Raw genomic sequence first — 27,783 nt, forward strand, 5'->3', positions numbered from 1 at the left:
CGAGATCTGAAGATGGTGGGGGCCTGAGAGAGACTCGAGGGGGGAGGTCTGCACTCTTTCCCATGGCAGGACTCCCCCGCTTTGTGGAGAGATGTTTAAATAATAAAAAAGCAGGCTTTAGGGTCACTGTGATAGCCCTAGTGCTGCATTCTCTCAGACTATTCAGTTCTGCTGATCAAAGCTCAGGAGAGACCCTCAGTCTGCAGCTTCAGTATGACATCGAGATGTAGAGGGGCTTTGGTTGGAAGATGAGAAGAATTAGTAGAGTCAATAGAAGAGTCAATAGAATGTTAGTTGATAGATATTTGAAGCTGGTATTTGATTATGTAATTATTAGGAATGAATAAGGCACTGAATATTTGACAACTTAAATTGAAATTGTTTAGTTAAAAACATCAAAAACGCAATTCCTGTTTAATGTTAAATAAATATTTTTAAATTGTAGTTCTGTAAATCCTGTGTATCCAAATTTGGTTGTATTTAATGGTCGAAAAGGTGGGAAAATGAATGAAACCCTGTGTAAAAAGTGTTTGGAACATTTAATTTTGTTTAATGTGTGGCAAACAAGTACCACTGTTGAGCAGCTTCCCCTTATTTACCTCTTTATAATTATCTCTATGCTAACTGTTAGAACATCAGGGACTTAAGTTCTGCATGTACATAAACTAGACATAATAAGATATTAAGTTTTAGGAATCACCCTATATTGACTTGTTTGACCAAACGGTTGATATGGTAAAGAATCGACCAGAATGCAAGCTTTGAAGTCTAGTACAAGAGCTAAAAAAGCTAAAAAAAAAAAAAAAGGATTTTTTCCCACTGACAGCCCATTATCATAGCAGTGCGAGATCCTTTCATTTCCGACAGTGTTTGAAAACAGCAGACACCACAGCACATAAACAGTGTCTCTACTATCAGCAGTCTGGCCGGTGGGCAAGGTCTGTTTTTTCCAAGCAGCTTGTTGGTGGTTTTAAAGGAGACCCTTCACAGCTGTAAGAGCACTTCAGGCTCCACTACAGACCCAAATTGGCCTGTAGAAATCTCAGTCAATTCGGTTTCTATCACAGTAATGAAAGAAAGAGCACTTAATGTGGACCTCCTGCCCAATCTGTAAGAAGAGCTCAGGATTGAACGCAGTTTTTTTAAGGTTAGGGGGCTTCAGGTACATTGATTTCTTGGTCCTAACATCTCAGCATTAAAACCAAGACACCACCTGCTGTATCTATCAATACTATATCTATTCTTTATGATATCATCTTCAGTGCATTGTCTCACCTCATTTCTTTTACGGCTGTTTCCTTGACCTCTAGATCCTGTCGAGCCTCGCGATGAGGAGCTTCCTGTCGTCGAGCAGTTGCTGGACATCTGGCCGCGGGACAGGAAGTTGGGCTTGTTGTAAGGAATCAAGTCTTCATCTGCGAAATGATATTCAGTGCAATCAGCAAAAAATTACATATAAACTCTATGAGTCCTATCTTACACATCATGATGCTCATTGCTATCAAACACCCTGCCAACAATCTATTCACATCTTGCGTCTGCATCTTTTAAATAGCAATGGTGCTTGTAAATATATCTATGTCAACAAGCGTGGTGGTGTGGAAGTGAGATTCAGGTAAAGTGTTCAGGTAAATTTCTGGTGTATTGCTATCTTGGTCATGAAAAACACAGGAACACCACTGACTGAAAGCAAACTAGACAACAGTCATCAGTCAGATGTTCATTGCTATCTTGGCAACACAGTTGAGGATTAAAATAGTTCTGTGTTTCAAATGCTTTTAGCACCTACTATTGACCTTTTACATCCTTTAACATAATGATACAGCTCATATGTCTGAAGCATACATTAGTTCATGTTTTTCTTTTCAAATTAGTAGTTCTTTTATATAGTGATAAAAAAAAAAAACAATACACTCATTATTCTCACCATCTTTCCGTCTCTGAGCTGAGTTCTTGCGGTTGGGTGTGTTGTGATCTCTCCTCTCCATGGAGGACAGTGAGCCCCCATCTCTCTCCAGCGACGTCTGTCCGCACTCAAAGCCTCCAGCTGAGAGCAGCTCGTCCTCAGGAGGGGGTTCTGGAGGAGGGGGTAAGTCTGGGGAGAGAAGGTCTTAGTGTTAAGAAGGAGAAAGAGGGGGCACATGCACACACTGGAGGTTGACACTTAAAACTGTGACGACATTATTTTAATGTATCAATTAATATACAGTACACACGTATAATTATATACGAGCAATACTTTACTACTATTTGTAAAAGCTGTGTGAATCTACCGCAACTACTATTACTACTATTACTCTTACTACTACTCTATTTAGTAATTCTACTATTCATACTATTACTAGTTCTAATACTCTGACTACTACTATCACTACTACTACTACTATTTTTTCTGCTCCTAGTAGTACTTCTACTACCAGTACTGTTACTCGTGCTACTACTACCTCTTTTTCTACTCCTCTTCCAATTGCACATACTTTTACTATTTGTACTACTCCAATTACTCCTACTTCTTATACGTCTCCCCTTGTATATACGTCTACTGCTCTTACTTCTTTTACAACTCCTACTACTTCTACTACTCCTACTGCTCTATTTCTACTACTACTACTACTTCTTCTACTGCTTTTCATCTGACTGCACATAATTATACTACTCTTATTACTTCTGCTGCTCATACTACTTCTAATTACAACTTATAATACTAATACTTTTACTATTGATATTACTCCCCCTCCTACTATTCCTACCATTACTCCTATTACTGGCATTACTATTACTCCTACCTCTACCACTATCTGTACTATTACAATCCTAATAAATGCTTTATTTTCTTTATTAAACAAATGATAACTGTCACATTTCAATGAACAAAGAGGTGTTCAAGCAATAAAAACCTGGCTGCTGATGTTTCTACCCTTAATTAACAGTCTGAAATTCTAACTTGCAGAACTTTTGGTGGACTATACTCAGCAATTCCAAATGATTAAGGATCCTTCCCTTATAGTCTTTTGTTGGTTGTAACGCTTCATCATCCTTAATCATATTTCGGACATTCTAGCTGGTCTAGATATCTAGCAGAGCCTGCTATTTGGCATCAGTTTACTAATCCTTACATGTTTTATCTGATTGAATGTCAAGAGTGAAAAATGAAACCTATTCCCCCACGGCAAAGTAATTACACATGGCAGAAGTTGACTGGTTCTCACCTCCTTGCATGATGTCTCGGCGATACTGGCCACTCTTAGAGGTCTTCTTTTTCACCCTTGCCTTCTGGCCAGGTGGGGTTTGGGCTTGCTCACCTGCAGACGTTCTCGCTCGTCCTACAGGGTAGAGACAAATAGATAAAAAACGTGAAATAAATTTTTTTAATATTTGAAGAAGTGGCTACAAATTAAATCTTTAAAATGTTCAGAACCTATTGAGACTTTGTGGGCACTAAAACTATAGACACAGGAGAACAGCCAAGTAGTAAAAATAAGCAGGTGCTTTGAAAGTTCAAGCACATTAGGGAGTTAATCACTTTTAGGCCTGAATAAATCCAGGATGTATGAACAGCTAACACACAAGTTTGCACACACACACCTGGCGTATTGACATTGTCAGTACTCTGCGCCGCTCCTTGGCTCCATTCCCGTCTGTGTGTCGACCGCTGTGGTGTCCCGCTCTCTGGGCCCTCCTGATTGGCTGTCAGGTTTGGGTTGGACTGTGTAAGGGGTGGGCTGGGTGCTCGGGGAATAGGCACTGGTCCACAAGGCAACCGGCTGTCAACATAAAAAAAAAACTCAATATAACTATAACAACTCAGAAGTGACAATCGCTCAATAGACGTTCAATGAACAGCATTTATGGAGTTTGTGCATGACCTGTTTTCTTGCAAACTTAACAGAAGTGTCAGAAAGTTCATATCTCACACCAGTTACAGCTACAACAAACAGAATCTGTCAGAGGGATCAATTATTCATACGATGCATTTCTCCCAAGTAGGAACAAAAAAATAAGTGTTGAAACATCTCCAGAGAGAAAGAAAACAAATGAAGTATTATGTCACAGCATGGAAGTAAGGCGCAGGAAGATAATTCCCTAAAGGGTGATGCGCGTGTGACACAGAGGCATACTAAGAAAAGGAGCAAGAAAAGTCTACCTCATCTAGCTCTCCCACACAACATCATGCAACGCTATTTTTTAAAAACACACAGGGGAGCTAAACATTGCCACATCAAATACAGTCTACTGATATGAAAATAATTCAAATGTAAAATGCTTCCTTTTTTGTGTCATGCTGAAATATTATGTTTTTTTTAGCACAACAGGATGATTGAAGACTACATTTACATGCAGAACTCATGCAACTGTTAAACTTTAGATTAGGAGCAAATCCCAACTCGTATGAGACACACTGATGAGAAGGGTTTTTTTTCCCAGTCCTGCAATAATGTATTGTATACTGTGCTATTCAGTCTATTCCTATACAATCAATGTATTTAATGCAAAGTGTTTGAAAGACAATAAATAAGCTATAAATGAGAGCAAAAAGGGTTTGTGTGTAGAGAGTTAAAAAATCCAACAAACCCACCAGACCACCCTGTTGCAAGGATGGAAGTGCCAGGATACTGACACTATTAGTTATAATATTGTGTCTTCTCCAAACTCAGCAATACTACTGCTTTCAATTTAAAAGAAAAAAGAAATGTCAGGGACTGCTGATTTAAGATAAAGTTAAAGATAAGATAAAGATAAGATAAAAAATAATAAAAATGATAAAAAACAGTCCTTCCACCAAACAAAGTAGCACTTTAATGTTTGGCAAATGTTTTTAACACAAAACGTTTTTAAAACTAAGATTTCAGAATTCAGCTGATGGTCATATGGCCATATTATCTTCAAACAGAGCTCTGTGAGATTCGTAAAATAACTATTAAATCAAACCTCTGCTGTATATAAGCTGTATGGCTGTGTTAAACCAAGTTGAGGATAAGAGCCAAAGGCTCTATCTTACACCCTGTGCAAGACACGTCAAGATGCTCATTGCTATCTAACACCCTTCCAATTTTGTTTTTTTATGCCTTATGCCTGCATCATTTTGTGAATATATGATTAATTAAGAGAATTAGTATGTTTCTTTTGCATGTTTAGAGCCACGCAAGCCATCCCATCGTTACAATAGCAAAGACTCACTGACTCATCCTAAATTAGGCTTTGTGCTACACATTTAACAGCTAGCGGCTGGTCTACAGATCATTAAAATAGGAACTTAAGTGTCTTACCGTCCAGACTGGGACTGCTCGGGGTGGTGCAGACGTGGGATGTCCTGGCAGTGGCGTGCCTCCTCTCTGGGTGAAGGTGTGAGAGTGGCTGTGGATTGATGGCTGTAGGAGGTGGCTGGGGAAGACGCATCTCCTCTAGGAGGAGGACAAGGTCCATCCTCTGCCACTCCATCTATAAGATAGGTCCGCTCTGGGAGTGGAGGGCACCAGTCCTCTTCATCAGTGCTATATAGAAAAAAAAGGAAATAGAAGATTACAAAAATGTCAGTGTTACTGCAACAATATATATCTTTATATCATTTAAAAGTTAACAAATATGAATAATTCCTTAAAAAATAATTAATGTTTTTTTTTCTTCCTGAAATAAATGCTAATGACATTTTGTGTGGGTTTATGACCCAAAAACAGTCATTTTTACATAACCAGCCTTTATGTTTAATTCAAATTAAACAGACAGTTTTTTTTTGTTAATATGCCCCTAAGACATATATGTAGGCTAATCTGTTTAAAGCTAATCTGCAGTATTGGCACTTCAATTTGATTTTAGTCATTTTAAGCCCTTAAACTGCAGCCTTGCACTGCATACATTTTAAGACTAAACTATTAAGTAAATACATATAAATTATGAGGTGAACACTTGAAATGATTCTGTTATTACTTGTAAAAGGAAATATCTGGCATAAAAGCCACACTTTCACAGAGAATTCATAGAGAAGGGATAAAACAAAAAATTGAAAAAAGTGAATAAAGTTTTTTTTTTTACCTTTACCTAACTAAAAAAGGAACTACAGTCCTCCATTTCTCTATATCAAGAGTTAAAAATATCAATAACTGAAACAACAGAATCAATCACAGTTCATTGCTTTTAAAAGTTCATTCTCAGCAATCACTACTGAACTGCTCATGGTATAGATTTCTCCTGCAACCCAGACAGAAGGCTCAGCATGGCCCCTGGCAAACTGCGGTTTTGGGCTTCTGTAAGGACAGTTCAAGTCAGGCTGGAATGATGATGACCTAATATTGGGTCCTTGTGAGTGAGTGACACTCTGCTCTGTACCCTACGGCGTTTACATACCAGTGAACGGATCTTTGATACCTAATACCTACTTTGAAAGAATAGTTTGCTTTGGTGAGCTGACAGCTATTTGAACTATGTTGCTGAAGAGTTATAGCAGAGCTATGAGGTTAGCAGTCAAAACACAGAGAGAGAGAGACGCAGCAAAGACATGCTTGTAATGCCGTAATGAGACCCATATTCCACTAAGAGGACTACACGTCTCATGCAAAGGTCAAGGCTGTTATCCTCAAGTTCATCACAGACTGGAGTGCTTCAATATGAGCCGGTAATGGAAATCGAGTTTAGCTGGGCGGCTGCGATGAGAGGGGCTGTACCTGCTGCTGGCTAATAACATTAGCGCTGGCCTGTTGGAACAGGGTAAAAAAAGAGCTGCAGTGAGCGCCTGCATCAGCAATCATCAGCGCTATCAGGCTCCCTCATCTCGACAGTGCGCTCTAAAGTCAGGTCCAGTTAACGGCCACAGTTAATGTGCCCTGCATCTCCTGTGGACCCTTTGGGCAGCCATTCAGGTAGAGTGGCAGTAGAGAGCGATAAGTGTGTCTACCTGTCACCGCTCGCAAACACACTCGCATTATGCCCGCGGCTGGGCCACTCAGCGGCTAACGCTAACCTCACCACACACTAATGCGAGTGTAATGCGATATCGAGAGAGGAAAGAACAGGAGAATTCAGCCTGCAGACAGGCAGAAAGCTACACGCCACACAAGGGAATAAGGTACAGCCCAGAGCAAAGGCCACGATGTTGCAAACTTTGCAAACTTATTTGCCACAACTGAGAACCCTGTCAGGGCCAATAACGTTTGCTAGGGGCACTGCTAATGAAACAACTGTTCCTGAGAAATTTAAGGAAAATTCCAGACTTTCTTATGCAACAGCAAGATAGTAGATACTGTATTCGCTTCAGAGTACTCTCTTTCAGCCAGCCAAACAAACTGTTAACTTTCTTAACTAAAATATAAATAATAAGCATCACTGTCACATGTCATAACCTGTAATGATGCTCAAAACAGTCAAGAATTCTAATACATTTATTGGTAACACTGCTCTGGAACGAAAAAGAAAAACAAAAAGTGTTTCTTTGATTTTACCAAATTGAAAACCTCTGGAATATAATCAAGAGGAAGATGGATGATCACAAGCCATTAAACCAAGCTGAACTGCTTAAATTGTTGTACCAGGAGTGGCATAAAATTATCCAAAAGAATTGTGTAAGACTAGTGGAGGAGAAAATGCCAAATGCCAAAATTACTATTTTATTTGGAATTTGGCGAATGTTGTCTGTAGTTTATAGAATAAACCAACAATGTTCATTTTACTTACTCAAACATATACCTATAAATAGCAAAATCAAAGAAACTGATTCAGAAATGTAAGTGGTCTCTTAATTGTTTTCCAGAGCTGTGTTTTTTGAGCAAATAGTGGACAATAATTGTGTTGTTTTGGAGTACCATAAAATAACTAATGAGAATAGTTCATATTAAGCAAAGCCTTCAGCAGAAGTATTTATGAGCGCTGAAGAAAAGTCAGAAAAGATTTCTAAAACTTACTCTAAAGCACACTGTGTAAGCTTAGCCAAAGGCTAAAATGAATTCTCAATGAGAATCCCCACAGACAGAGGGTAAATCAGTTCAAAACCAAACTTAAAAATGAACCAAAGTGGCTGTTTGACCTACAAATTGAAAATATGCTGACATTAAAAGTGTAACTGCATTTTATGCTACGGTAAAAAAGAAAATCCATACATGCTGACTCTGTTCTATTTGATTGAAAGGAAATCTTTAGCAGCATTAAATTAAAAGTTCATACAACAGCAATTTTTGACTGTACATCTCATCTGTAAGTGAAAAAGCTGGTTGTGTGGAGTGTAAAGCCAGCTATTGGGAACAAACTCTTACCCTATATCCTCTATATGTTCATCCTCATCTTCATCTTCGCAGTGGTCTAACTCTCCAGAGGGGGGAGGCGGGGGCAATGGCTCTATCCAGTTTAGAGAAGGAGTCTTCACTGCTTTTCCCATTGACTTCTGCTTAGACTGCTTGGCTATAGAGATAACAGAACATAATATAGGTAAGTTAACTATTACATAAGGAAAGATTTAATGGAAACTTCAGTAAAACTGCATTTGCAGTGTTTAATTCTCTGTACCATTATCTGATTTGGACCGGTCTGGCTGGGCATACTGCACATTAGAGGTTCCTGGTTGGTTAATCCAGTGGCCTCCATCCTGCTCAGGGCTGCAGGGTGCCTGGTTGGTGAAAGGCATGATGGGAGTGCTGGCGTAAGGCGTAGTGTGCTGAGAATACTGGGCTGAGAAGCTGCGCAGGTCTTCGGCAGTGGGGTCGATGGTACTGTAGATAGGACCCTCATTGGAACCAGTGCTATACTTCTCAGTCTGGTTCAGATAGTTGGAGATTCCAACCTCTGAAAGAGTAAAGAAGGAAAGGTTTTAAGATGTATTCATGCAAAATCTTTTCACTATTAAAGCCTCAATATGATTACTACCTAAGCAAGTTTGCATTGCATTTTTGAACAATTACTGAACAATAGTTAATCTTCAAAACAATAATTCTTTGAAAGCTAGGAGATTTATTATATTAAATATTATATTAAATTTTCCACTGCCAAGATAGCAATACACACAGAGTTTACCTGAACACAACTCATTTCGAGACCCATACACATATCGGCGTAGATATATTTGTAAGCACTGTTGCTATTTAAACGGCGCAGGTGCAAGACATGAGCATATACTATTTGCGAGGTGTAAGATAGCAATAAGATTTGAGACCACCTTGTGCAGGGTGTAAGATAGGGCTGATCTGATTTTATGAAATATATATTGAATACACAAGTTATTACCATTGTAATATCTCTCTGTTGTGTCATGTTTGGTGGTACAGCAGTTGACTGAGTCTTTGCCATTATGAACAAGGTTTGTGGTGGGCCAGGAATCAGCCAGCCAAGGGTAGTTCCCCATGTTAGAGCCGAGCACTCCAGGCCTGAAAGCAAAAAAAGATAAACAACAGGGTTCTTATTTGTAATTCCTCCAAAATCCACCTTCAAACAAACAGCAGCTTTAGCTGTGTACTGAGGCACTAACCTTCCATTGAGTCCTGAGGCCTCCCCATGAGGAAAGCCAACTGCAGGAGAAAGCACAGAGATAGTAACATATTCATTAGGTTAGTGCTAACTAATCTATTTAGGTCATAAAAATGCTAATGTCTTATGTTTGTGTGTACGCGTATATGTGAATGTGTATGTGTGTGTTTGTGTGTACCTGCGGGTGTGTATGCGAACGAAGCAGTGTAATGGCTCAGCTCCTTTCTCTTCTTGCGTCGGCAGTATATCCACACACTGAAGCCCATGAGGATTACCCAGCATGCCCCGCCAATGCCCGCGATGAAGGCGGGTTGCTTTACCACGTCTGTGATCTGCTCTGCAAGACTTACGTTTTGATCCGAGTCGCCGCCTCCACTTGGTACTGCAGGCTGCTCTGCAGGCAATTCTGGCAGAGAGAGTGAAAGAGAGAGAGAGAGTCAGAAAGATAACCTAAAATGGAATAAAAAATATTCCATGCATGGCTTATCGAAGACTATTGTCGGTTATTTTTCAGCACCTCAAAACGGACCAAAATCAACAAGCCTGTTTAAAAAGAACACACAGATTATACTCTTTGCTTTGCTATAGACTACACTGTAAGCCTGGATAAACTGACTTTACTTTAATTTTTTGAGTAAACTGGTTGCTTTAGGATTTTTAAGTAATGTTTCCTGAAAACTTCAAATCCTCAAAACTTCAAAACAATCAAATCCTCACTGCAATGCAATTAGGCAAGTCTGCCTACACTGTAAACCTGGATAAGCTGAATTTACATAAATTAGTTGAGGAAATCAGTTGCCTTATAATTTGTAAGAGTTAATTAGGCTTAAAACTAGTTGTTATGCCTAAATTGTAAGCTCATTTCAAATGCTTTGCATACTCTGAATGTTATGGTCAGGTAAATTTCAGTAGATTTATATTTAGTCTAACAAATACAGATTAGAAATACTCATAGAAATTAGATGAAGAAAGAAATTGCTATAGAGTAAAAAATTGTTGAGAGCACAGCTAACACAGTTAGATTTAGCAGCTTACAAAGTGATGCTTGTTCTTACAGCCTACAACATAAAGGCCAAGCAGTTAAATCATAATATATAATCTACTAAGGGAGGGAGGAATCACTTCACACTGATTTTGAGTGTCAGAAACTGAGGGACATATCCAGTATGCAAAAAACAAAACAGACTTAATTTGTTGGAGTTCAAACTAATTTTGGGTTTACAGTATAACTGATGCTCTATGACTAATTCCTTTGTAAACTTTCACTTTAAAAAAAATACACTTTATGGAGTTTGGAGCATTGCTGTGAGGATTTGATTGCTTTCAGTAACAACAACTATTTGTGGTAGCAGCATTGGTATATCATTACTGTCAAATAAATCCATATGAGACCATTTTAGTCCATTGTTGCACATTTTATGATAGGCGAAAACATGACACTATGTAATTTAGACTAGAAATTTATTCTAGACTAACAGTTTAGACTAACATAAAACTTAAGTAAAAACTCACTGATTGTTACAGAGACTGGCTGGCTGTGTGTGCCCACGCCAGCGCTGGTCACTGCTGCAACCTCCACCAGGTACAGCACACCAGGAAGCAGACCCTTCACCAAAGTGGACAGAACATTCCCATCTACAGTCTGGTTAATGTGGTAGCGTGTCTGCGAGTCATTTCCCAGGCACCAGATCTGGAAAGAACACAGTGCACCGGTCAGCACTTACTTCAGTGAAGCACAGTGAAGTCAATACACCACTGAATGCTTTTGTTGGCAATAGTGTGCTATAAGACCAGAGGAACAAAATGTGCTCTGAGCTTTAATTTATGGTGTGACTCCTGCAAAATAATTTTCTATCTTCATTTTAGCCAATTTTACTGTTGATGTTTTGGTTTTATGATGAAGAGACTGATAGAAATGGCCCAAAATGATTTTTTAAGGAGCATTTTGAAAGAACTGTTCCTCTTAACATAGAGGGTAAGTTTTTTTATATGTTCAATAACATCAATAATAATCAAGTACTAAGCCATATCTTCTTGGACATACAGACTTAACAGTTATTAAATACAAGTTAGTATTGTTTTGTATACTTCCTTTAAATTAATGTGTATTTCACAATATTTTATTGGCTAGTAAGAGAACGAATAATAATATTTTTCCCTGCAGTTCTGACTCTGTTATGAACAAAAAAAGGTCCAAGGCTTCATGTCTCTCAGATAGAAATCTTGTTGGGCTGCTCCATTCAATTTTCTACCTGAATGGCCAATCCTCTTACCCTGTACTCTTGGATGACTCCATTCTGCATCTCAGCGGGGGGAGGCTGCCATGTAACACTGATGCTGGAGCTGTTGCTGAGCTTGACTGTTGACACAGTAACAGCCTGAGGGGGAGCGCTGGGAACTGACAGGAAAGACAATAACAAGTAAAAGTTTAAAAGTCATCCTTGGCTCAGGAAGTGTGTCTAAGTGTACTGTGCAAAAAAAACAACAACACTGGAACTTTAGAGCCTTTGATAAAAGCTATTATGTTGGGATTTGTTTTAAATCTAATAAAATCCCTCTAAAGCAGAATCTCACCTTCTTCAGGAGTGCGCAGTGTCAGCAGTCGGCTGTCCATGCCCTGGAATTCATTAAAATATGGTCTGATTTTGACCTCGTACTCAGTGCCTTTCAGCAGGTTGCTGAGGACAGCGCTGCGCTCGGGGGCTGCCTTAACATCTTGCTGGAGCCAGGAGCCCCCCACCGGCCGGTAGAGCAGCCGATAGCCTTGAATGTATTGGGACTGACGGTCAACCTGTTAGAGAACAAGAGAAAGACACACAGAGGACACTTAGTGCAGTAATTACAACATGATCTTGCTTGGTGTGAACTGACCTTGCAACCAAAGGAGTGACTTTAGTCAGGACACTTTAGTTAGAACAAAGTGTAAAGCTTTTGCTTTTGTTTTTAACTGATTTGTAGTCGTAGTTGATCTGACACCACTTTAAACTTTAAAATTCTCTTTAATATCATACTTTACAATACAAATACATTACATTCTAAGCCTATTTTTATTGTTACTCATCACTGTTAAGAACATTTTACCTATTACCTTTCATTTTATTGTGTGGAATCAATAGACTTGCTCATGTGATTCAAAGCTACACAGTGAATTCAGAAGGTAGATACTGTCAGTATCAGTACTCACAGTCCAAGCAAGCTGTACACTGGATGCAGTCAACAGTACCGGCTGCTGCAGTTCCACAGCCACCTCCCCCAACTCCCGCTGCACCTGCCTGTGGTCCACTCCTTGTCCAGTTGGACTCACGTCTAAACGTAAACAGAAATACAAACATCAGACCATACATAAATCACTTTATTTGACTTATTTTAAATAGGTTATACATTTCTATTCATTTGAATAAACTGAGGCCATGACAAGTCTATTTATTATACAAAGCCACAAAGCAGCTGTATAGAGATCCTGCATGATCATGATGCATTCCACAGTTCAATTATCCCACATGCATACCTTGTGTGCGAACTGGCTCAGAGATTGGGCTGGGATCACTCAGGCCATAGGCGTTGACCGCTCGCACGATGAACAGGTAGATGGTGTTGGGAGAGAGACCATTAACTGTATGCTTCTCCAGCCTCACCAGATCTGCGACTGTCTGCCAGGTACTACCTGCTGACTGGCTGCAGAACAAAACAACACACAAAAACTTCAAAACTTTAATATTCAATTTCAATTGAGCACTTTTTTTTCACTTTTTTCATTCATCTGACGATTACAACTGCAAAATAAAAACAAGCATTAAACAATTCAAGCCCTTGAGCAGAAATCCACTGAGCACCACACAAACCGCATTCACTTCTCTGTGCTACCCTGTCATTTACAGAATCACTGCGGGAGCGCTGTGTGTGGTGTAGCTGTGAATGTCAGTGTCATGGCTGATCATCTGCAAGCTTGGAGATAGCCATTACATGTTCTGCTGGATGACGCTGCTCATTGCTGAAGTAAGGCACCGCTGGGTTCCTGGATGTATGACAGTGCTCTGTGATGACAGGGCTATTTTTAGCACGAGCAGAGCTTACACACCAGGAACCAAACAACTGAATGCTGAACTGAATGCAACTGGTGTGCACAGAGCAAGCTGGCGATAGAAGACTGATATAACTGCTCATATCTGCTCATACCTGCTTTGAAGTAAAGTCTTGGGTTAAAATTAGGTTTTTATCTGTGTTGGGTGGAGGACAGTCCATCATCCATAGAAATATCTAGTCAACAGGTGGTCCAGTGAGGAGAAACTGACTACTGATACGAAAGTGTTGGGGGCATTAGCTGCTAACCATGGCTAGTGCTAGCAGTTAGTTGCTAATGCTGCTGCACCTAGCCTTTTTGGAAATCTAAGCTTATTGTAAGTAAATAGAAGTGCTTTACTCACCCAAATAAATAGTTTTCAGAATAAGAATTAGTGTAAATTAACAAGTGCTCATTCCACTTCAATATATATATATATTTTTCTTAACTTAGCTTAGCTTTACAGGTGCTGATTTAGAAGGAAAACATGGCGACACCCCTGTTCCTTACTAGGAATTTGTAAATTGATATAATAAACAATATTGAGGTCAGCATAAAATTAATAAGGGCATGTCCATTTACTGTACGATAAGTCCATAATGTAATTATTAAGACAGGCCTGTTATGGCTCATCAGTGTACACTGTGCAGCAACAGATGGGCCTCTGTCAGTAATTGTATTGCTATAAAGTGCACCTATGTAGTGCAGTGGCAATTTAGCATATATTCTATTTTACTGCTTGCCAAAGAGTATAATAAAATATTCAAGGGAACGTAATAGAGCTCTCAATCTTGAGAACTTTATACAGATAGCAGCGGTGCTCGGCTCATTTTAAAAAAGAAGATTCTCCAAGGTCTCCCAAATCCAGGAATAATCACATTTCCTAAAAGCCGCACAAGAGACTCCTCTGTTCAGTCCCTGCAGGTGTAAAGCTAGATTAGATTCACATTATACATCTCCCTGTGTAATAAAAGAAGTCATGAATTTTAAGGCCGCACATCTGTCCACAGCGGCGCTAGCTTTGCTCCATGTCTCTTCATTTGTCTGCAGTTAACCAGCACCCTTGTTTACTGCAGCCATCACGTGTGCCATGTTTAGCGCTTTATTTCCCCCCCGCGACTCCTCGCGCTGCAGACGCAGCCCCTGCGCAGCCAACCTGCACCATTACATCGAGCCAGGAGCACCGGGAGGCTCGTAAATATTCAGCCTGAAGCACTGCCAGAGAGGCCATAAATCCAAGGTCACTTTGGCCATCGGCTCTGAGAGAACGAACACACCTCTTTCTATTTCCTGTCGCCTGTTCTGGTCTCTCTTCTCTCCACTCTTCTTTTTCTTCTCCTTTATAAAGAATGCCTACACATATGAGGATGAGCACAAAAGAAGATGCTCTATTCTAAAAGATAAAGGTGCTTTAGCTGTCATAACAAAGACACAACAACTTCCCTTAAAAGGTTCCTTAAAGACATTTTTGTAACACAGTCTCAGTAATTATGTTATCGACCTATCGTATAATTTATGACCTCAACCTGACCTCAATAAATTTTGCTGACCTCAGTATTGCCTAAATTATGTTTACCTGCCTGTTTGCTTACATAAACACAATGACCAACGCATCAATAATATGTGCATCCATATATAAGCATAGAGTGTGACAGATAAAGACATTCAAGTCACTCAAGTCTATCAGCTGTTTTTCTCCAGAGACTGCATCATTTTTGTCATAAAGTTTGAAAGAGTGAGTCCAAATGGACCTGCATTTCATGCACCAGTGTGAGAACATTTTGGCTGCTGACAGATTTTAATCACGCAATATATCTTAGCCTGCTACATATAGCCATTAATCATTAACTTAAATATAGCTTAGCCTGCTTGAAGACATCAGCTGCCAAAGTCAGAGAGAGTGCTGAATATCAATGCTTTCTTAGAGCTGGGTTGATGGCATTTCCTTTCCTTATCACAACCAGTGTGATGTTGGTTAGGAAGGCATAATGCATCTGTGAGGATGAATTAGCACGTGCTAGTCTTCACCCTACAAGTTTTGAGGGCATTGTTATTGATGGAGTGTTTATATAAATGGTGATTTGGTAAATAGCCTTTCAAATTGGGTAGGAAATGGAGTATGAAAGCCAAAAACAGAATCTCCAATTTACTATTGATTAAAAATCCTCTGTTCTGTAAAGGGTGAAATAACATTAATACATGTAATAATACATGTTATTATCATTTACAACCTAACAATATATCAATAATATCAATATGGGGACAAAATATCTTTCCCAAAATTATGTATAGTTATCATAACAGGCCTATATGTGTGTATATGGAGATTTCTTTTACAGTTTAACATTTAACAAACCATTTTAACAAAGTTTTTCCTTCTATAACCATACGCTTCAAGCCAGCCAAGAACCACCATGGAACCCATGTATACGTTTAAGAGTGAACCTTCTCGTTTCTCATGCTTTATAAGCATGCCTTCACCAGTGAATACGGTAGGGGTGGTAGTATCATAAATCTGAATTTTTCCATTTAAAGCTGTCACCTCCACCTTCCTTTCCTTCAATTTGTACCCCTCCTTCCTCTATCCTTCTTTTTCTCTGCACGCCTCATCCTCCATCTCCCTTCCCTCCATGTCCCTCAGCACCTCAGGCTAGGAAATGTTATTGTAAACATGCCATTCACCCCCAGAGCACTCTATAAAGAATCAATTTTGGGTCGTGTGCTAGTGCAAACCACTGCCTAGGGGCCATGAAAGGGAGAGATGAAGCTCTGTGTGTATGCGCGTGGTATATGTGTGTTTGTATTTGTGTGTGTGTGTGTGTGTGTGTGGCACTGCTGTACGTACGGCTTGCATCGCGCCCTCTATGAGCCCTCGCTTCTGAAGCCCACAGGACGTCGGCTCTGTAATTAGAGCTAGCCCCGTTTCAGCAGGCTTACAATAGCCTAAAGAGCTGTCCGGGCGGACTGCGTTTTGAATTCATTAGCATGTCATATTCTAGCCCTCAGTCTGTCTGGGCTGTGCTGCTAAACTTATTGCTTTATGTGGAGGCGGGTGGTGTTCAAAGAGGCAGGAAGATATGGATTCTACAGCTGCAGGGCAATACGAGTCTTAAGTGTAGGTTAGAGTTCACTGTGTCGTATATATGTGAGCTTATAGAAAAAGAGAGAAAGAATGAGAGAAAGAAAGAGCGCAAAAGAGAGAGAGAGAGAGAGAGATAGAGAGAGAGAGAGGGGGTCAAGGATAGGGCACCCACAGGGCTATACTTTCCCCGTGTCTGTCACGCTTGGCCAACATCCCTGACACACTGACACTCAATTAATAAAAAAATGAAGAATGTCCTACAAGAGGAGCTGCTGCTGGCGGAAGGTGCTAAAATCTAGCAAAGGAAAAAAAAAAACAGACGCAGGAATGTAAGAGGGAGTAGAGCTTGTAATATTTGTCCAACCTGACAGAATTAAGGGTTTAACTGGATTCGAACAAAAGATTGCACATCATTCTTTAATACTTTCAATATCTATTAGGCTTGGGTTGGACCACATTTCATATTTCACAGTTGTTTTTTTATCCTCTTTTATCACTGCAATTAAAGCAGCAGTCCTTTTTTAGATTTGTAAGCAATAGTACTTCTAATATATTTCACGGCATGTACAGTGGCTGAGCGGTTTATAAGGTATACCACTAACAAAGAAGGCTATGAACAGCCAGTGCTTTAAGCAGTTAATGAAAGAACGAGGACAGATGTGAGTGCCAGGTGGAACGCCGAGATCGGAGAGTTCCAGGTGGAATGCTATTCATTTGCAGGTGCCTGATCTGTTCATGTCAGAAATAGGCCACATTTATAGATATAATGTGCAACAAAATATGCTGGATTTGGACCACTTTGACCTATAATCTCAATAACATCAAATTAGTAATACAGCTATATGGACTATACTTGGGCTCAGATGAACAATCTAAGCTCAGTTAAAACTGTTTTGGCACTGTTCCACTGTGTGATACCTTCACAAATCTACCTGATCCTTTATTTTTCTTTTTTGCTTGTTCACAAGGCAAATTTGGTATCTGGTAACAGAGTACTGACTAAAACATCTGCTGTTTTTATTGTATTTATCGTAGTATTCTTGTTCTAAGGTGCATAAATTGTTGCACATTTGCACTTTTTGTTATCTATATTATACTGCTTGTTCCAAGTTGCACGATATTTCCGGAGGAACGTAATTTTGTTGCACTGTGTACTGTGTACTCAGACGGAATTACAACAAAAGCCTCTTCACTTGACTTGGTTTATTTAGAATCATCACTCAATGCAAAGCAATGCAGATACCCTGTACACAGTATCTCCAAGCCACAATAGTTTAATTTAGTTTAATAAAAAAAAAATCTGACACATAATGGTAGCTTATAAGGGTATAAACGTTCCTTGTTTTGTGGTAATAATTTTCTGCCACTGAAACTAATTTTACTAACTTTGAACAAGAGTCACTGTTAAAACTGGAAACCAACCAGGTACCAGGCACCAAAAGGCGAGCAAAATCAAGTAGATTCATGTAGTGTAGATACCGTGCAGTGGAAATGAATGTGTTTGTGTGTTTGTTTGTATTTATTCATCTGTAGTCAGTAGACTATTAGTCTATTCATCTATGCATATGCATGAGAAGAGAAATTTTGCTGCAGTACACAGTGCATACCTGAAGGCCTCGATGATGTAAGATGTGACCGCGGCCCCGCCCTCATGTGCATTGGGTTGCCAGGTTAAGGTCACACTGTTCTTGGTCACGTCTGTCACAACGGGCTTCTGGGGAGGACCGGGCAGCTGGTAGGGCTCTGAGGCAGGAGCTAAAGTCATGCCCCCACTGTCTGTAATGCATAAACACAGAACAAAATATTAGTCTATAAACTAATATACTGCTTAATTATTATTTATGTTACAGTCATCACTTGGAACTACAGCATACTGTATAATCTGTATATAAAAAGTTATGACAGTGAAGTTTTTTTAAAGTATGTAACTCGGACATTCTTGGACATAGTTTTGTCTAATAAATCGCCAAACTAGAGATAAGGATTTGTGTGTGTGTGTGTGTGTTTGTGAGTGTTACCTTTCACAGTAAGTACTCCACTCCAACTTGTCTCCCCGCTGGAGCTTGAGGCGACACAGGTGTAGACCCCCGAGTCCGTTTCCTAGCAACAGCAAGATCAGGGTCAGTGTTCGTATGGACATACAACAGCATAAAGCCTGCAGATACTCTGGCACTGTGATAAATCTCCGCTCTGAGGTCTTTAACTTTCAGCACCTCCCCGCATACACTGCTGGACCACATACCACACATAACTTCTGTGAACTAAGGTTACTGAACTGATAAAACGTCCCCACACAGTTTAGATACGACAGATAGCATCATATAGATCAAAGGAATCAATAAATAATATTATAAATAGTTCAAAATTCAAAATCAAGTGAGGAAGCCATCAGACATAATTTGGATTTCTGTTTTGATTAATAATAAAACATTTAACAGAGGTATGACTATTATTTAAGTTACAATTATAGACAAACACAATCTAACTAAACTAATACAATAAAATTGCACTTTTTAATTTTGCTTTTAAATGTTTATTACATCTTGGAATTCTTTGTTTCTTAAATGACTGCAAAGCGTCCAAGTGCTCAGGCAGTCCTAAAACATGATGCTTCCGCCACCATGCTTTAAAGTTTAATGAGATTTGAACAAAGGCATGACTGATCTTTTGCCTCATGATATTAGACTAAAATGATGCTGGTGATGATGAGCTAATATTTTTATGGTAGTATACATTTCCAATGGGAATAAAAGATAATTTTCTGAACAGAATTAAAGCTCAACAAACAAAAACAAAAAGAAGTACCTTAAAACTCCTCAAATTACCTACTGGAATTATTTGTGTAGTCATAATGGTAAATATGACCCATCACTTTATCTCTATAGTGGTTGTCCAGTGTGTTCTGGCAGGACACTCACAGTCATCAATAGCACAGTCAATCAGTAAAGATGGGTCGGAGTGTGTGTGTGTGTGTGTGTGTTCAGATAGAAAGGACAGAGAGACAGGGGAGGAGGGAAGAAGGAAAGGAGGGGTAGACATGGAAGGTGAGAGCCATTAAATTTTTACTCTCATACCAAGGGGCAGGACCGGGGCTGAAATTGTTTACACCAGTGGAAGATGCTGCCTGTTTTTTTCCCTCTGTGTGACCAAGATCTAATAGTTGTGACAGCTCAGGGGCACAACTCACATCTCTGAGGTCACACACACAGACAGACACACATATACACATACAGCAGGGCATGGCCCTATATTACCAGGCACTCAATGTTACGGTTCCTGAATTTTCTTCAGCCACATACTGTGTGACCTTAGACTAAGACTATACTTAGATTTTAATCCATAGATTATCAACTATAAAATTGATATGTAATGATTTTACATGTTAAAAATAGATAAATATGTGGGCATGTATAAAAAGACAGCCTCAAACCATAATGCTTCACAGTTTGGGTGAGGTATTTGTATATATATATATATATATATATATCAGTTACTTATTGAAACATGACGCACAAATATTTTTATGACAGCATAACTTAATTGGTCGGCCATGAACACTGCAGGTAGTTGACTGGTCAAGTACTGAGCGTGCTCAGTGGGTGTCTTTTGATTAATCACGGCAAAAATTGCATGAGAAATTTTCCGATTATTGATGCATGTCCTTCTAGGTCTATGCCGCTCCTTCTCAGTCCTCTTTCTTTTTTTGGGTCAGAGTGTCCATCTCTCTTTACAGCCATCTGTTAAAAACATAGTGTCATGTTGTGTCGCACATGACCATTTTGGTTTGAGAGTGCTAAAGAGGGTCAAAATAGACAGAGGCCATAGAGAACAGGGTTACCACTCTGCAACACAGCCACTCTTATTCAAATATAAAACAAAACATATGATTTTTTGTAAATGAGTAGAATAAAAATATGACCATACATACTGACTGTAGTTGACTACTAGGTTTGCTGCTAGGATAATGTAGACTATGGATGTTTTTTTTTACAATTTCTTAATGCTGGTGGTTTAGGTGGGATGTACTCTAGTCAAAGTCAAAATTGTGTAGAAATTGTAGTTTTACAACTTATTGATGAGATTCAGACAAAACATGCATGCACTCTGATGTCAGCATTCAAATAAGGCTCTGTTTTGCCTGTCTACACGACAACATGAAAAACAGCATTTTCAAATGTCCCCACCTTGGAGAGAACTGTTGAAAACTTTGTTGTTAGTTATATAAAACAGTGCTTTCATGTGGATGAAAGCCAAAATATGCTGACAAAATATGCTAATAAAATATATATACATGTGGAATGGACTTGGATCAAGCTTAAAATAGCTGATAAATGATTCTTTCAAATATTACATATAAATATCTGCCCTAAATATGATCCAACATAGAACATTTCTACTCAAAATGCAAAAGGTTATCTTAAATAGTCTGGCGAACTATTTTGAGAAATGGCTGAAATAACAAAAAAAAATAATACATTAAAAAATTAAAAAGATGCAGTGCTTTCAAACCTCAAATAATGCACAGAAAACAAGTTCACAATCCTAAAGTTTTAAGAGTTCAGAAATCAATATTTGGTGGAATAAATCAATATTTGGTGGTTTTTAATCACAGTTTCATGCATCAGGGCATGTTTTCCTCCACCAGTCTCACACACTGCTTTTGGATAACTTTATGCCACTCCTGGTGCAAAAATTCAAGCAGTTCACCTTGGTTTGATGGTTTGTGATCATCCAATTTTCTCTTGATTATATTCCAGAGGTTTTCAATTTGGTAAAATTAAAGAAACACATCATTTTAAGTGGTCTCTTATTTTTTTTACAGAGCTGTATATATACAGTATAATGTTATGTTATATAATGTAATGTATATACTATAATAAGCTGCCTCTTTTCAAGATCAGAGGTGGCTGGCAGTGTGGCAAAAAGCAGCATTTTTTCAATGCTTTTAATAAATTTCCCAAATGACAAACGGAGCTAAATGAAGAGCGCTGTGGATATGAAGCGGTTACGGTCTCACTTTTGCACTGCAGGTGTTCACAAGGCGCACTTTGTGATATAATTATACTGACTGCGCATAGCAAGTACGGTGATGTGTGCTGAAGAGTGTCAAACAGTCTGCATGTGGGTGCTGAGAAGATAGCAATCAGGAAAATTTTAATCAGTTACTCATTAGTGACTACTGACTACAAAGCAGGGTTGCTGGGAGTACAGTAGCTCATAGAGATTACATGACCTCTCGCTCTGTTTTTCACGGCCTCTCTCTCTCTCTCTCACTCTCTAGAGCCGAACGAGCATTTAATTAAAGGCTGAGCGATCGTTAATCTTTCCTGGCCGCAATCAATTAACCCATCATCCTTGGTCATTGTGGTGGGTGCCCCCTCGGCTAAAAACACACAGCATGTACACACGTGCGTACATGCACACACGCACACACCGGCTGAATGAATCTGAATGAAAACTACTGTTAATTTTACAAACAGTATGTTGGTGTTTATATGTGTATATAATGTTTATACTGTCATAATCAGCAGCTTTGTTGTTGTACACCTCTCCTGCGTGACAGCTGGTTCACCCACAAACACACAGGGCAGATACTAATAGCAGATCTACAAATGAGATGTTTCTATTAGCTGTCAATTTGAATACTTCACACCTGACCCCTTCATCGACTGGAGTGCTACACACAACATGAACACACACACACAGTGTGTCCCGTTCTGTACCGCCTGCTGCTGTGCTGTGAGATAAATATAAAAGACGTGAGTCTAACAGCATATGGTACCTGTCAGATGAGACATGGAGCAATGAAACTTTGAAATAACAAAGACATAATAATAAAAAAAACAAGCGCTTTTTGCTAATGTCTCTTGGGAACCAATATTTAAAGGAACAAACAAAACACGTACACACACACACACACACACACACACACACACACACACACACTTGTTTACAGTACCTGGAGGGCTGTTATTTGTAAAGTGCCATTGTCCATTAGTGTGACACGCTCGTCATTCCCTAGAATCCTTTGTCCGTCTCTCTCCCACTGGATGCTGGGTAACGGGTTGCCCATCACATAGCACTGCAGCTGGGCAGTGGTTCCAGGAACAAGCGTCTGATTGGCCGGGCCTTGGCGGATGATGGGTGGGATCCGATCAGATGGAGCTTTTTAAATAAAAGAGAAGATATGAATGAAGACATGAAATTATGCATGAAAAAAATACTGTATCACTACAAAGAGGATGCAAATTCCTCTGCTGAATGATAACTGTATATATATTTTATATATAGAGTGCATGCAAGTACAGTATATTTGTAATCAAGTTAAACTTACATATATATACAGCTCTTTAAAAATTAAGAGACCACTTCAGTTTCTGAATCAGTTTCTCTGATTTTGCTATTTATAGTTATATGTTTGAGTAAAATGAACATTGTTGTTTTATTCTATAAACTATGGATAACATTTCTCACAAATTCCAAATAAAAATATTGTAATTTAGAGCATTTATTTGCAGAATAAGAAAAAAAATGCAGAGCTTTCAGACGTCAAATCATGCAAAGAAAACAAGTTCATATTCATAAATTGTTAAGAGTTCAGAAATCAATATTTGGTGGAATAATCCTGTTTTTTAATCAGTTTTCATGCATCTTGGCATGTTCTCCTCCACCAGTCTTACACACTGCTTTACGCCACTCCTGGTGCAAAAAGTGGTCTCTCCAGAGCTGTATATTGCCATTTTTCATGCAACCAAATAATTAAAAAACAAAAACACTTTAATGGTTGTGTGTGTGTGTTACCTATCATTGTATCAGTATCCACCACTATTTAGCTACTAACCTCCCAGTACCAATAAATGGCACACAAAAAGTACAACTGCTAACACATAAAAAACAACACCCAGAAATCCTACTAAATGCGTGTTTAACATCATTCATTTGTTCTACTTCAGCTTGCCTCCTTCTCAGCACAATCTATGGGTTGCAATAATGTAGCACTAAGCAGCACAGTAAAACCCCTAATTGTGCTTAGGTCCATTAGATCACTACTATAGATTTCCTACTGGACCAACATGACAGAGCTGAAAAGAACAGGGACCATTACCGCCAATCACCAATTTTCAATTTCCTTGCACTTTTATAACACAAGAAAAGAAAGAATTCATGAGGATGCGTTATTTGCATAGTGTGGTGTCATGAGCCATACATCAAGGCTTTAGGATGAATCATGAGTTTGATCAGAGGCAGTGCTTCAGCGCTTCAGTGTAGAGTATTCTATAGGGCCTGGGGCAGCAGAGTCAGCACATCTTCACCACACAAGATCGAGTAGGTGTGTTAAGCTGCTTTTTTTCAGGAAGCAGTGTAAGGGTTCAGCATTCCAGACTCTGAATGAATAATTTACTGTTTATTTATCAGTCACCGCAAAACGACCCCTTGGTTGACCCATGAGCATTAATAAATAATTGACTCATCATTTACTTCGATATTTATAATCCTCTGTTTCTTAACAGACAGGGAAGATGAGAAGTAAGAGATCTGAATTGCGTGTTTAGAATCTTCAATATCTCTATTAATGAGGTAAAGGAGGTCATTTTCATACAAGATAAGGTCCTTAGCTTGTGTCATTTTTAAGATGCAACAAGTTCAAATAGCAAATCTGTTTTTAGTCAGTTTTGTATGCGAGAGAAACAAATGGTGTGCATTTAATTGACACTTATGTATCTAAATTATATTTTTTTATTCACATCTATAGTCATAGCTATACAATAGTTTCTTTTATAGCACCACCTATTTAAACTGTAGCCAAGAACTGTCAAAAACATTTGAGCACAGAGCTAACCAGTTTGCCTATTTTGGTGAGGTTGCCAATCTTATTATGTCAATAAAATGCCAGATGTGTTAGCTTATACACTGATTAGCTAAAATATTACAATCATGACATTCCACTACACAAGCCCTAGAAATGTGCTCTGTCTTGGCATCAACACCCAATCGCTGCTTTGTGAATTTAAAGAAGCTTCAAGAATTGGGGAATGTTATTCTCTTGAGACCCAGCGTCCTCATATGTGGACATTACATTTCTGCTTTTCTGCAGCATTATACTTTTTACATTTTTTAAAACATTAACCATTTGGCCTCATATAAAGACACTGCCTATACCATTTAGTGGTCACATGACATCAATATACTTAAATGATTGAAAACAAGATGGTGAGAATCCCAGTCTAAGGTTTCTACAGCCAGTCCAGACAGAAACAAGGGCCAAGTAAAAATTTTTACCGAATTTGATGTTTGAAACTAATTTATTAACTTACTATATAAAGCTAAGACTTGTTTTTGGACTAATTGAGTGCAAAAAAAGTTAAAATAAACTACTGCCCCCCTATGACGACATTGTTCTTTTTTTTTTTTTGCAAAAATGTCTTCCTGGACAAAGATAATTTAGTTTTTACATTTGTTAGGTCTTACTAATCCCAAGTAGATAGGAGAAATTAATAATGCAATTAGAGGTTAAAGAACAAATGGAGGTAGTTCCAAACATTTAGGGACAGTTTTCTAGACAGGAAAGGCCTTGTCTCAGACGTTACACATTATGAATAGAGATTTTTTAGTTGAAAGAAAATATAGTCTACAGCCAGGCTGAATCTTTGTCTGGGAACCCGACTCATGTGCTTTTGAACTTGTTAGTTATGCAGAAAGCATAATGCAATATAATGCTCAAAACATCATTAATCTTTTCCATAGCCACAAATGCACAGACTCAGTGTTATTATGGATGCTAATGGTGAACTACAAAATGAGAAAAAAAAAAGAGACAAATGCTCAGAGGTACTTCTCTATAGCATTCTCCTCTACAACATTAGATTCTCCTTATTGTCTTAATCTTCACACCGTCACTTTTTTGCTGAATAGCTTTTCCCGTTTATAGCTTTCAGTAACAGTGTAGAGCACTTTTCAGAGGACATTATAAGAATATCACATAAGGAAAGTGTAGAGGAGGACTATCTGCTGAGGAAATATGATCACATTTCAAAAGACTGCTGCTTTAATCCAGCTATCCCTCAGCAAGGACACGGAAAGAGAGAGGGATAGAGGGAGAGAGGGAGAGAGAGAGATAGTGTAGTTAATGCTGCTCTGCTGACACAGTAATGTATTGCTGTTACAGCACTGAAAGGCAAATGTGTGTCGGTTAATGCTGGTGTTTATTCTGCGATAGGCTAGCGTGTATGCACACAAACACACACACACACACACACACACATACTTCCACCCATGATGTATAAACAGTTTATCGGTCAGTGGGGAACAGGAGGGAGTGGGCATATGTTGCAGGGGTTATTTGCTTAGTGTGATGGCGGCTTGTCCTTTTTCATTACGTCTCCCCTGCCTCCTGCTGCTCACTCGTTTGGGGACGGAGAAATTTTAATTTGGGACGGCTTTGAAGAGTTTCTAATTTATTTGGGTTCGGGGAAACGAAGCGCACCAGGCAAAGCGGCAGTTTGTTCAAACACAAATGAAATATTACTCAAACGCTCGTGATCAAGTCTTGCACAAATAATGCAATTACATTTATGGACCTGGAAGCTTAATGCTATTAGACTGATATTAAAATATCAATCCACTCTTACTGTCTCTGTGCAAAGGGGCTAAAGGATGATTTATATGCCGGTGTCTATGTGGGGAATTTCATCACACACCCACATACACACATAGACACACACACGTACACACACACGCGCACTGTAATCAAAAAGCTGAGTGAAACTGGGTTGGTGCTGTTACTCACCATCCTCCACTTCCAGCAGGGCTTTGGTGAGAATGCTCCCCGCGACGCTGATGGCCTGGCAGATATAATACCCGGAATCCTCACTGTGCACATCACTGATGGTCAGCTCCCCGCTCAAAGACACTGAAAAGCGGCCCGACTGTGCTGGAGGCTGGCTTGGGAACAGCAGGATCTGCGCACACACACAGAGACAAACAGACAGACAGACGAGACACATCATTATTAAACACTCTACTATATCATTACAAGCATTATTATATTGCACCTACATGCTATTTTGCTCTGTTTATGCTACTACTAATCAAAATGTACAATTCTTTGGATAATAATCCATTTGTATGATGTGGCTAAACATACAGCATTAGAGCCTTTTTGTGGAACACTTGAATCGCATTATAAGCAGTTATAAATATACAATTAACTGTTAGAAACATGTAAAAATCTGTTCAGGTGTAAATCTGTTGTATTAACATTTTAAATGCAATGTAGGCCTATCACCAACACTGCTAAAGAGGTAGATCAAGCTAAATGGGTAGAAACATTTAATTGTTAACATTCATTTGCTTTCCTTTAACTGGCTGCAGTCCAACTGCTAAAACCTGACTGCTGTGCCTGTTAAAAGCCTAATTGGAATAAATTTAAATACATAAAAAAGTGCAAATGATTTAGGGATTTTATTATTTTACTTTCATAGATTACCAGGGCAGGATATCTGTTTGAAATAGAATTATTATGTATTTAATTTAAACAGTTGTATGAATTGTATCCATGTTTGAGTGTTAGATGAATATTAAACACGTAGCACTACTGTAGCACCATACACAAAACGATAAACATCACAAAACGATAGCAACTAATAACAAAGGACATGAGATCAGATATATAGGCCTTGCAGAGATCAGAGGCGCACTAAAATGAGATTAGTATCCAGATGATACAGTATCCCATAAATAGATAAGCTATGGGACATAAATTGGATACAGATCATGGCAGTTAATGGTCGATTTGCATTTCCAAAGCTGTTACAACAATGAATGCTATAGAGTTGTAGTTGTCATTTGGGCATTTTGGCTATTCTTGGCAACCAGTGAGATTTATAAATACACATAAATACACAGAACAAAGGAGGACCTATCTCTTAGAGTGTGTGTGTGTGTGTGTGTGTGTGTGTGTGTGTGTGTGTGTGTGTGTGTGTGTGTGCCAGTGCGTGTGCATGTGTGTGTGTGTGTAGAGGGTGTCACAGAGACAGAGGGGTCACACACAAAGGCCTAAGGATAAGAAGTCTTCCTCATGCACAAAGCAGCAACACTGACAGCTGCCCCATTGTCTTAGCTGGCTAGGGGGGAGGAGTGTGCATGTGTCCGTGTGTGTGTATGTGTGTGTGTGCGTGTGTAAGTGCGCGCGTGTGTT

At 39.0% G+C, this 27,783-nt stretch overlaps 1 protein-coding gene across 2 annotated transcripts in view; it reads right to left on the reverse strand.

Moving 5' to 3' along the window:
* robo3 (roundabout, axon guidance receptor, homolog 3 (Drosophila)) overlaps positions 1-27,783 on the reverse strand; it is a 207,592-nt gene that overhangs the window by 2,187 nt on the left and 177,622 nt on the right. For both annotated transcript variants that reach the window (XM_022681365.2, XM_049468587.1), the window contains exons 8-26: positions 26,374-26,545; positions 22,546-22,751; positions 18,605-18,686; positions 18,194-18,362; positions 12,953-13,119; positions 12,629-12,750; positions 12,019-12,235; positions 11,718-11,842; positions 10,957-11,134; positions 9,623-9,850; positions 9,446-9,485; positions 9,205-9,344; positions 8,491-8,766; positions 8,241-8,385; positions 5,268-5,492; positions 3,586-3,764; positions 3,210-3,323; positions 1,928-2,095; positions 1,276-1,415 (exon numbers count right to left, since the gene is read on the reverse strand). In XM_022681365.2, the coding sequence (XP_022537086.2) occupies positions 1,276-1,415; positions 1,928-2,095; positions 3,210-3,323; positions 3,586-3,764; positions 5,268-5,492; positions 8,241-8,385; positions 8,491-8,766; positions 9,205-9,344; positions 9,446-9,485; positions 9,623-9,850; positions 10,957-11,134; positions 11,718-11,842; positions 12,019-12,235; positions 12,629-12,750; positions 12,953-13,119; positions 18,194-18,362; positions 18,605-18,686; positions 22,546-22,751; positions 26,374-26,545 (3,093 nt within the window). The remainder of the gene's footprint in view (positions 1-1,275; positions 1,416-1,927; positions 2,096-3,209; positions 3,324-3,585; positions 3,765-5,267; positions 5,493-8,240; positions 8,386-8,490; positions 8,767-9,204; positions 9,345-9,445; positions 9,486-9,622; positions 9,851-10,956; positions 11,135-11,717; positions 11,843-12,018; positions 12,236-12,628; positions 12,751-12,952; positions 13,120-18,193; positions 18,363-18,604; positions 18,687-22,545; positions 22,752-26,373; positions 26,546-27,783) is intronic.

This window comes from Astyanax mexicanus, chromosome 20 (assembly GCF_023375975.1).
Source record: "Astyanax mexicanus isolate ESR-SI-001 chromosome 20, AstMex3_surface, whole genome shotgun sequence".
In the NCBI taxonomy this organism is placed as follows: domain Eukaryota; kingdom Metazoa; phylum Chordata; class Actinopteri; order Characiformes; family Acestrorhamphidae; genus Astyanax; species Astyanax mexicanus.